At 46.5% G+C, this 11,676-nt stretch overlaps 1 protein-coding gene across 1 annotated transcript; it reads left to right on the top strand.

Annotated features, from left to right (window-relative positions):
• Positions 1–476: 476 nt before the first annotated feature.
• Positions 477–1,145, top strand: LOC120710675 (late embryogenesis abundant protein Lea14-A-like). Its single transcript, XM_039996283.1, has 2 exons — positions 477–766; positions 896–1,145. Exons 1-2 carry the CDS (start codon positions 477–479, stop codon positions 1,143–1,145), a joined length of 540 nt encoding a protein of 179 aa, XP_039852217.1.
• The last annotated feature ends 10,531 nt before the right edge of the window (positions 1,146–11,676 follow it).

Consider the following 11,676-nt stretch of genomic DNA (forward strand, 5'->3'; position numbering starts at 1 on the left):
TTTTTTTGAAACTAAACAGGGTTAAACTGACGCGGGCGTCTTGGATCCAACGCCCAGGATTCCTGCCGACTGCGCTGCCGGTGGCACAAAACTTTTCCGTCCGTGTGGCCACCGTCAGAGCCGCCCATGCGAACCGTGCGCCCGCTGGGCGCGCTAGCATGCATTGCTCTCCCACCGCCATCTTTGGCGATCCAATGCATGGAGAGTGCGACTCCTCCGTGTGCGTGACGAGCGTCGCATGTCCATTGCGCTTGCGCAGCGCACCCCTCGGCGCGGGCACGCGACCGCGTTCCCCTCCTCCCATAAAGGCCCGCCTTCCTCGCGCGGCTCCGCTTCCCATTCCCGTCTCCGTCGTCCGCGTCGAGGAACACCATCCGCCACCGCGCCGCGCGTGCAGCGAGACCACCAGCCGCGGCGAGATCCGGTCGTCGTCCATCGCCAACGTCCCCGCGTCTCATCCTTCGCCCCCAAACAACATGAGCGCCGCGGAGGAGGACGAGCAGCAGCGATCCGCCGCGGCGGGCGGGGAGGAGGAGCGGCGGGAGCGGGGCGGCGGCCTGGTGTCGGGGCTGGTGGACAAGGCCAAGGGGTTCGTGGCGGAGAAGGTGGCGCAGATCCCCAAACCCGAGGCGTCGCTGGAGCGCGTCGCCTTCAAGAGCGTCAGCCGGCAGGGCATCGAGCTGCAGAGCCACGCCGACGTCAACAACCCCTACTCGTACCGCATCCCCATCTGCGAGGTCACCTACACCTTCAAGAGCGCCGGCAAGTACGTCACGATCTAGTATTATTACCGTACCACCCATACCCAAATTCTGATTTCGCATGCACGTTCGCCACGCTAATCTAATCCTGGGGTTCGATCTCCTCGTGTGATCTTGCGGAAATTAAATTAAAGGGTGATCGCGTCGGGCACGATGCCGGACCCCGGGTGGATCGCGGCGAGCGGCAGCACCAAGCTGGAGCTGCCGGTGAAGGTGCCCTACGACTTCATCGTCTCGCTGATGAAGGACCTGGGCGGGGACTGGGACATCGACTACGTGCTCGAGGTGGGGCTCACCATCGACCTCCCGGTCGTCGGCACCTTCACCATCCCGCTCACCACCGAGGGCGAGATGAAGCTCCCCACCTTCCGGGACCTCTTCTAATAAGCAATGCAAATTCTTCCTCATCAAATGTACATCTCGATCGTACGGGGACGAATTGTTTTACCTTTTTTTGTTTTCTCCTAGTACCTTAGTGATGGATCTATATCGTCGCAGGTAATAATATACTAAGGGTTGATGTTGATTAATGGAGTTTTGTAGCACTCTGTCAGCGTTCTTTTTAGGCCAGTCTCAGTGAGGGTTTCATGGAGAATTTCATAACATTAAATACCATCAATTTTGCTGACGTGGCAAGAAGAGAGAAGGATGAAGTTTCATGGTATGTGAGGAGAGTTTCATCACCATAAAACTCATCTGACACGGTTACCTAGTTCCCAGTCTAAATATCGGTGTTCATAAAACTCCTACTGAGACTGATTTTAGGCTCATCTTCTGAGTAACAAAGAAATGATGATCGTTGGTTGTGGATCTCGGGTTCCGATTTCCTTCCTATAACTAGACAGACGACAATGCTAGTGATGCAGGCGCACGCGAGTGGAGGGCAACACATCGCAGAAGAGAGATTCCGTCTCTGCAGGTGAGCCTGCATGTATTGTTCTTCCTCCTCTGAGCTACAGTGTGCTGCAGCGTGTAGATTTTTGGCACCACAGTCATCTAAAATTTTGGGACCCCACATCAAATAAAATAACCAGCCAGTGACAACAATAACCAGTATCTCCAGGGGGAGAGTACCCTACCGTTCGCTTTTCTTGAGTGAAAGAACAATTTTTAATGAATGGGGCATCGGTGCATGTACTTGGTCCGCTCCCCTTTTTTCTGGCATCACTTACAATTGGCACCGCATGCTGCAATGGTAAGAGTGGTGCTTCAATTGTCTCTTTCTTCTTTAGGCATCACTTTGGAGACACATTGTGGAGGGCCTAGCCTGGCTCTACCCTCCCTTTTGAATTTGCAGCGTTTAGATTTGGTGCTGATACATGCAGGCAAATAGGCTGGACCTGCATCCACCGAGCCTGGTTGGGCAGAGATGGGCCATTGTCACACTTTAAAATTTTTGAATTTCAGGATGTGATTAAAATTAAAAATAAACAATAATTTTCTCGTAATTTTAAAATTTTCCAACATTTATTTTCTTCACAGAGAAATTAGATTGGTTGTTTTTTAAATTAAACAAGGATGTTTGGTTTAGTTTGCATTCATGCTGCAATGCATTGTTTTATTGCTTATTGTTCAGTTTGAATTTGAATTCCCTGAATTTGAGTTTGAATTGAATTGTTTGAATTAGTTTCAAAAATGCAAAGCCTTTTCTTTTTCCTCTCCTTGTTTCCAGCCAAATCAGCCCAAATCTCCCTTCCTCCCTCCCTCTTATTCTTTCTCCCTGCGGCCCAAAACTTCAGTCCAACTCCTTCCCACGCCGGCCCAGCCTTTCCCCTCTTCCCTCTCTTTCCTTCACTGCCGCGCGGGCCCCGCCCATCGGTTTCTTCTTCCTCCCCGTGTTGGGCACGGACTCAAGCCGAGTCCAGCCGGTGCCCGACGCCCCGCCACTCCTTGCCTTGGACCGCACGCCAAGATCCTCGGTCGCCCCTTTAAATAGCGCCGTGCGACCCACTCTTAACCTTCTCCGAAGCCGCCGCCGCCTCTCGCGCGAAACCCTAGCCGCGCCGCCGCCTTTGAAGCTCGGAAGCTCGGGTTGCACGCGTCTCGCCGCTCCACCGCTTAGTTGGGTATTTTAGCATCACGAATAAATCCGCAAGCGCACGGATACCGTTGTAGCTTTCACCTCAGAGTATTCCAAGGGTTATCGAATCCACAGGGAATGTGTGTGCACTCTCTTCTATTCTAATCGGTCCAAGGACACACCAAGATAGGTAGAAGGATAAAGAGGATTCCTAAGATAGTGCTATCACTGAGTTAAAGGTTGATCTCTCGGGCACAATACTCGCTTCGGGCACCGGCTTACAACTGGTCTGCCAGTCGACTCCGGCCAACAGCTCTACGCTATATCTGAACGTGGAGGATTACGAAGGACCAATAGGGTTGTCACCACCAACGGCCTACCTCTAACAAACCGTGGGATATAAGGCAAATGAAGGATAACCCCTAGCCTAGACACCACGCCTACGCTACTGATTATTACTGCAGTCTAACTACGTATGACGTCCCGTAGCAAACTACAGCACTGTCTATGAATATAGAGCGACGAACCCGCGAGTAAGAGAACTGATCTCACTCAACTACAAGTACTACTAGCATATACTATACTAAGTATAAAACTAGAGATAGGAACCACGAATACTTACTAAACCCGAAGAATGTAGCAGCATCCGTAGAGGTACAAGCTGGGAGCAGAGAGCCGACACCCCGGCACTTCTCCCGAACTACTCTCTCACTCTCGTAGAGGTACAAAATGGAGAAGAACGCCGAAGACCGGCGCCCCTCCCGAGTACCTCTACCCTCTCCCTAAGCTAACACAACTCTAAACACAAGAGGAGGCTTGAAGTTGAGCACTTGGTGGATGTGAAACTCCAACTTGGTGGTGTGTCCTCATTTGGAACCCCTCCCCTCATATATATAGGTGGGAGCCATGGTGCTTTCGGCTGAGGATTGCAGCTCTACCCCTTGGAACCGACCTTGGGAGCCAGTGAGGAGCTGCCACGCGTCAAGGCTGAGGCGGTGGGGCCCATGGGCCAGGTCGGCCGACCTGGTAGGTCGGTCGGCCTGCCCGAGGCTCCAACCGCCCCCAGACTTGACATTTGGGCTGTCCTGGTGTCCCTTGTCCTAAACCCATGGGGCATGGCCTGTCCTACGCTCATTTGCTTGGGTATTTGGGCTCGTTTTAATCCGCTTCAGCCTGATTCTCATTCTCTGGTTGGTTGCGCATTTTGCCTTGATCTGTGGATTGTGTTTTCCTGCTCATGAAGTGTGTTTTATCCCTTAATTCACCTGCATACAAATATTTATCAACACTCGTGGAAATGATCAGTAATAAACCCCTACCACTAGGTTGATGTTTACATTTCATGTGTTTATGCAGTAGTTGACGGCCTAGATTTGGTACTTAGCATCCGTCAACAACTCCCCCACACTTAGCCTTTGCTCGTCCTCAAGTAAAGCATAAAGGACTATGGTGGAACATGACTTCCAAAGGTATGAAACGAGCATAAGAGATATTCCAAACCATACCTTGCACTTTGTGAACTTTGAAGTGTCTATCATGCCATCTTGGGTAGTTGAGGAATGGAATGATCTTGAGTCAAATCACTTCTGCTCCTCATGTCAAGTAGCTTGGGATTGTTCAATAAGTTTTCAAAATAAACCTTGCTTAGCTCCTCATTTGATTCTCTCAGATCGCTCAATGTGCATGTATCCTTACCAAGACATTTTACTTGCCTTTTCTTCATCCTACTTCTAGTGATGGCTATATGTGGAGCTCAAGGTAGGGTATGAAGGATAAGGCATACTTGTATTACATATATTACAAAGTCAAAGACCAGATCCAAAGAGAAAAACAAGTCATACAATCAGATCAAGATGTGCACATGTATGGATTGTGATGGATGGAATGGAAACTCCTTTTGTATGATCTCTCTCTATATATAAATTCTTTTGAGAGCATGGCCATCTCTTCTTTTTTTTTCTTTTTTTTTCATGGACCTTCATGTGCCCACATTTTTTTCCTTTCTTTTTTTTTAATACTTGGACCTTCATGTGTCCATATTTTTTTTGATAGCCCATGCCTCTCTTCTTTTTTTAACAAAAATTGGAGAGAGAGACCAACGCATATTGTGGAGCATTTATTTTGTGGAATGAGTGGATGGTACAATGCTAACTTCTCAAAGAAGTATAGCAAGGGGGTGTATGGTGTGCACGTGAATCTTGATCATGAAAGCATGAAAAGAATTCTCCCAAGGGTCACAACAATTTGACAAAGCTCAATGCAAAAACAAGCAGTATATATGTGCATGGTTTTCAGGAAGTATCATCATATGGCTTTGGTAGGACTTTGGCTTATCAAAGAGGAGCTTTGCAAAGGTTTTACAAATTTTCAAATAAATTTTCCAAGCACTTAAACAATAAAGAGTGAAGATCATATCATTCCAACCATATCTCAAACATCAACTAGTTAGATAAGCATGTTTTCCTAAGGATTTTTGTTCACAAGCATTAAGGTGATAAGCAAAGAATAAAATATATGCAAGCCAACCATAGGAAACATGTAGAGTAGGTGAAAAACACTGATTCACTTTGAGTTTGATTTTAGTGAGTCAGAATTAAAAACCATTCAAACTCATGAATCAAGAGAGTTGAGAGAAAGAGGATGCACATACTATCGCTCTTCAAGAAGGTGGGGATCAAGACAGCTGTGATTCAGCCAAACCACCAGGTGGCTGACTGACTTTGGTGTCCTTGCCCTGTCCCTTGTCATGTTAGCGCAGTCAATGTTGTGTGATAACTCTGTGGGAGATCTCGAATGTGTAGGGCATTGATGAACTTGCGAGATCTCCCCCACACTTGTGCTTGTACCTGGTGCTATATTCAACGAGATAGTGGAAACAAAATAATGGCTCTACTAGTTTTAAGAACCAGAGAGCTCCTAAAATTAATCTCACCATGAGACTTACTCTGGCGATCCTCAGGAGACCTCTCGGTAGGGCTTTGTTTAATGTCAAAAGCAGGACATTGAGAGTACTTACCATGGCGTTTTGTTGATGAGAACTCAATATTACCACCATGACAACTCCTCTCATATTATTTTTTGAATTATATATATATATTTTAAGGAGCAAGATGAAAGGACTAGCACCAATTCAAAGACAAGATATGGATTGAGAAAGAACTTACTTCGGGGCATTCACATACCTCCCCCACACTTGGAGTTTGCAAAACATCAAGTGTATGGAGTTCAAGTCTCCTTCTGTAGTTGTTCCTTCATCAAAGCCTATCGAGGGGTTGTAGTTGGTGTAGCTCTCATGTTCGTAGGTGTTGCTTGTCCGTCATTCTTCTTGATCTTCCCCTGGAAAGGTTAGCGACCAAAAATACTCGAAGAAAAAATACATCATAGAACATGCTCTTGCTTTTATTGAAGGAAAATAAATAAGTAAATAAATAAATGATAATCCAGGCTATCTCCCGGTAGTGCTTTGTTTTTATGGTCATAAGCTCGACCATGGGAACATCCTCTTGCAGCTATTGTTGATGATGTGTTCCCCTTTTCATCACCAATTGTCGATATGTCATGAAGGTTTAGCTACAAGGTTAGCACCACAGAGCATCCACGAAATTTGCAATGTTTACGGTAAACATATGCATCTACAACTAGCCTTCTAAAGGTTTTGCAAGAGAGGACCTTAAGGCAGTTATAGTCCTCGTGTGTGCTCTGGGCACAATGCGTGCCTGACTCTGGAGAGGTATTGAAAGAGCATGGTTTTTGAGGTATCACTAGAATGAAGCTCCCATGCTCATATATGGAATCCTTTTTTATGGACTCCAGAGTCAACACCTCATAACATTCCGTGGCGAGTCGGTTCTTCATATCAAGAGACTCATCGTGGGAAATCATAGTTGAATCTCGATCGTGGTCGAGAACAACTTCCTTGGGGCCAGAGGAAAGAGGTTCAAACTCGCTCAAGAGGGATAATGATTGTTCATCTTCACAAAAGCGAAGGATTTCTTCCGAGTTGTTCTCTTCGGAAGTGGTGGATTTCGCAACCTCGAAGAGAATGGACGGAGATTCATGCATCATTTCCTTGAGCGGGTTTGGCTCGGGAAAATACGTCGCCATAGAATTTTCTAAGCAAGAGATAGTGGCAGAAGCGGTTTTCCTAAGCTTTTTATCTAGACTCCCTTGAGATGTGAGAAGTTTTTCAAACGGGGAGCCTAGGAGAAGATCAAAATCGAGGATATCGAAGATATGAAAATCTAAGTTGACCTCAATTTTGTCTATTATGAGCGGCATGGCACTTGCAACCCCCCGACATTTAAGGATGTGTCCCGAAGGACAACTCTTTAAGAGTGTGTCGGATGGTCTTAGCGTAACATTGCCCAAAAGTGTGTACGCTAAGTGCCATGGCAAAACATTAACCTCCATAATGGGGTTAATGTGGGCCTCTACGGTAGTTCCTCTTATAGAACAAGGAGTGATCATGGAGGGTGAACTAATCCAAACTGCTTCAGAAAAGCATTTCTCTCCATCTGACCATTCCTCTTTCTTGGATTCCTCGAGAATTGCTTTGTTAAGGATATCGGGAGGAGAAAGAGGTACCATAGGTCTAAGGAAAAGTTCTGTCAATAGATCTCTAGATTGATCGGTGTGGACAGAGGAGGGTTCCTTCCCTGAATGGGCATCTATGAGATTCGAGGTGTTTCTATGGTTTCCCTTTGATTCATCCTTGAATCTAGAAGAGAACTTCGGGGGGGGGGGGTGAATCTCTTCTCCCTCCGATGTTCCTGGTTCGGGCGAGGTTTCTACAGCTGAATCTGAGGATATGGGAAATGAAGGATTGGGTTCAGTAGCTAGAAGATCCTCATGGGTCAACTCGCACTCCCCTTGGAGAGGATCGGACTCGGCTGACAAGGAGGTATACTCGGCAATATAATCTAGGATTTTATTAGCCTCAGCCTGGAACATATGGAGGGGTACTCCTCCGGTGATTGAGTTGAGATGATCGGCAGATTCCTTATCTAGACTCCTCTTAAATTTCCAAAGGACTAAAGGATTAAGTGTCGACATGGTAGGGTCGGACTTCACTAGGAGCGAAAATCTGGCCCAAGTTGCGCCTAAAGTTTCCTTCTCATTCTGCTAGAAGAACATGATAGAGAATGTCTTCTTCAAGGAGTCCTAGCTGCCCTTTCCGGTATATGTATAGGACGTGTACCATTGCTCTACCCTCCCTTTAAGAGAGAAGGGAAACAACATCCACCGGAGGACATCTTGTTTCATGCTTGCAGAGGCAAAGCGTGAACAAAGCTGCTCAAACTCTCGCAGATGGTGGTCTGGGTTCTCGCTACTTAACCCAGAGAAGGAAAGCTCCCGAACCATAGCGATAAGGTCAGGACAAGGTTCATAGCCGGATGTGGAAGAGGATGGTGGCTCATTGAACTCACCCCTTGAGGCAGAGAGGCTGTGACAGGATGGCTTCTCCATGGGTAGCGAGGGTAAGGATAGCAGGAAAAGAAAAGCAAAGGATACGAGGACGACTAGGTTCGAAGAAAGATACAACAACCGTTCCCCGGCAACGGCGCCAGAAAGCTTGTTGGGTATTTTAGCGTCACGAATAAATCCGCAAGCACACGGATACCGTTGTAGCTTTCACCTCAGAGTATTTCAAGGGTTATCGAATCCACAGGGAACGTGTGTGCACTCTCTTCTATTTTAATCGGTCCAAGGACACACCAAGATAGGTAGAAGGGTAGAGAGGATTCCTAAGATAGTGCTATTGCTGAGTTAAAGGTCGATCTCTCGGGCACAATACTCGCTTCGGGCACCGGCTTACAACTGGTCTGCCAGTCGACTCCGGCCAATAGCTCTACGCTATATCCGAACGTGGAGGATTACGAATGACCAATAGGATTGTCACCACCTACAGCCTATCTCTAACAAACCGTGGGATATAAGGCAAACGAAGAGTAACCCCTAGCCTAGACACCACGCCTACGCTACTGATTACTACTGCAGTCTAACTATGTATGGCGTCCCGTAGCAAACTACATCACTCTGTATGAATACTGAGCGACGAACCCACGAGTAAGAGATCTGATCTCACTCAACTACAAGCACTACTAGCATATACTATACCAAGTATAAAACTAGAGATAGAAACCACGAATACTTACTAAACCCGAAGAATGTAGCAGCATCCGTAGAGGTACAAGCTGGGAGTAGAGAGCCGACACCCCGGCACTTCTCCCGAACTACTCTCTCACTCTTGTAGAGGTACAAAATGGAGAAGAGCGCCGAAGACCGGCGCCCCTCCTGAGTACCTCTACCCTCTCCCTAAGCTAACACAACTCTAAACACAAGAGGAGACTTGAAGTTGAGCACTTGGTGGATGTGAAACTCCAACTTGGTGGTGTGTCCTCATTTGGAACCCCTCCCCTCATATATATAGGTGGGAGCCATGGTGCTTTCGGCCGAGGATTGCAGCTCTACCCCTTGGAACCGACCTTGGGAGCTAGTGAGGAGCTGCCACGCGTCAAGGCTGAGGCGGTGGGGCCCATGGGCCAGGTCGGCCGACCTGGTAGGTCGGTCGGCCTGCCCGAGGCTCCAACTGCCCACATACTTGACATTTGGGCTGTTCTAGTGTCCCTTGTCCTAAATCTATGGGGCATGGCCTGTCCTACGCTCCTTTGCTTGGGTATTTGGGCTCGTTTTAATCTGTTTCAGCCTGATTCTCATTCTCTGGTTGGTTGCGCATTTTGCCTTGATCTGTGGATTGTGTTTTCCTGCTCATGAAGTGTGTTTTCTCCCTTAATTCACCTGCATACAAATATTTATCAACACTCGTGGAAATGGTCAGTAATAAACCCTACCACTAAGTTGATATTTACATTTCATGTGTTTATGCAGGAGTTGACGGTCTAAATTTGGTACTTAGCAGCCGTCAACACGCTTCCCCATCGAGTCCACCCGCGGCCGAAGCTTCGCCGTGTGGTGAGGATTCCATCCGGCTCTTTTCCCCTCTCCCTTACCCTCTGCCGCCCCTCGCCGCCGAGCTTGTCCTCCGCCGTGTTTACGCCCCGTGCGGACCCCGCCAACACGTTCGCCATCGCGCACGCGTGCTTTTGTCCAAACCCGAGCAGAAACCACATCCGGATGGCCGTTTCGGCCAACGCCGGCGAGCCTCCGCCGCGCATGCCTCGCCGCCAGCCGCCGCTCCGCCCCGATCGATCTAAGCGGCTCGATCGCGATCCGGCTGTCCAGATCAGATCTGACCTGAGTCAACTCAGCCCTATACCGTTCAAGCCTAGGGTGTTTTTTTTCTTCAAAATTGCCCCTCTGTTTTCTAGAAACCAACCACGCTCCATGCTAGTTCAAATGTTTTCGCAAAACAGTCCTTTTTCTTCTGTTTCTGACCCTAAAGTCTATAGTTAATCATGTTTAGGTCCCTGCAGCCTTGTTTCTCCCATAGATTCACCGTTTTAGCTCCGTTTTCTGTGTTTCTTGCGCTCTTGTAACCGTAGCAACGTGCCTTGTTCTTTAGTACGTTCTTTTTAAAGTTTTTCTTTTCTTTTGATGTATTGTTCTTAGATGTATCTTTTTGTATGTTTGCTCATTGATTGCTTCAATCGTTGTTCGAAGATTGAAGATCAAGTTTTCCAAGTGAGCAATAGCAGAGGAGCAGTAAAAGTAGCTTATCTTTGGAGAAAGACAAATGACCCTAACCATCTTCTATCTATGCTTATTTATGAGAATATTATGTTTTAATTGGAACATGAAGAACCACCCAAAAAAACAGTACAACCACAATAGTATATGACTCTGGTCTTGACTGATAAATTAGAGACTCTAGTTTGGGACAATCTTACCGAAAGGGCAAGAGGGGATGCATCGATGGGGTATAGTTCGGTCCTCTTGGGGCAATTGATATTGTTTAATGGTCCTTTGGCAAGGTACCACCTCATTAGGAAGTGTTATGACCACTTTGACTTGAAACGTTAGTGGATTGTCATAGGTTAGGGAATCTTTATAAAGACCTCGTATGTCCCTATCCAATCACTCCTCGGAAGTGTGGTATTGTGCCTGATCAGCACATGCGTGATTCGGTTTAAAGTTCTTTGAACTTTTACGCGAATTATGGTGAAAGTGTACAACCTCTACAAAGTGTAAAACTGATATATCAGTCGTGCTCACGGTCATGAGCGGTTTGGACCCTCACATGTTTAATAAACTTAAAGATGGATTTAAATTATTTTCTAATTATTTCTTGTGGCCTTACTGAGTACCAACCATAAGTGTACTCACCCTTACTTACTGCTGCTCAGAAGAAGATGTATAAAGTCTTTTGAAGATATTGCTGAGTTCTAGGCGTACGCAACCCCCAGCCGATTGCCTGTGAAGTTTGAAGCCTTCGTTTTCAGAATAAACTGTATAACTCTGATAGTCTTTTATTTGTTTCAATTCTCGTTTTTATGATACTGTTACTGATTATTTATTTATAATATCTCTATATGTATGAAATTTGATCCTAACATACATATATTTATGCATTCGATTTTATCTTTAAAATCGGGTGTGACAGCCGTGCTGATTTACGGGCGCCCGTAAATTGCTTTCCGCGCGGTCGATTTCGGACCAGAGTGAATCATGACGTTCCCCCCGCTAGCTGACTTCCGTTGGCCCAAACCATGCCAGCTGATAGACTTCTTGTTCCTGCAAGGCCGCAACCCATCAAAATTCTGATGCATTATTAACTTAAACACAAGAAAAACTATACTGTTAGTGAAGCTTATATATAATAAAAAATAATTCAAAAAAGTTCTGCGATTTTTTTGAACAACAAAATGGAAATATAATTTCAGAACAAAAGTTGATAAAAAATGAACATAGCAACAGTTGTACTGAAAAATTTTGGAA

This window comes from Panicum virgatum, chromosome 5K, assembly GCF_016808335.1.
Source record: "Panicum virgatum strain AP13 chromosome 5K, P.virgatum_v5, whole genome shotgun sequence".
NCBI lineage: Eukaryota > Viridiplantae > Streptophyta > Magnoliopsida > Poales > Poaceae > Panicum > Panicum virgatum.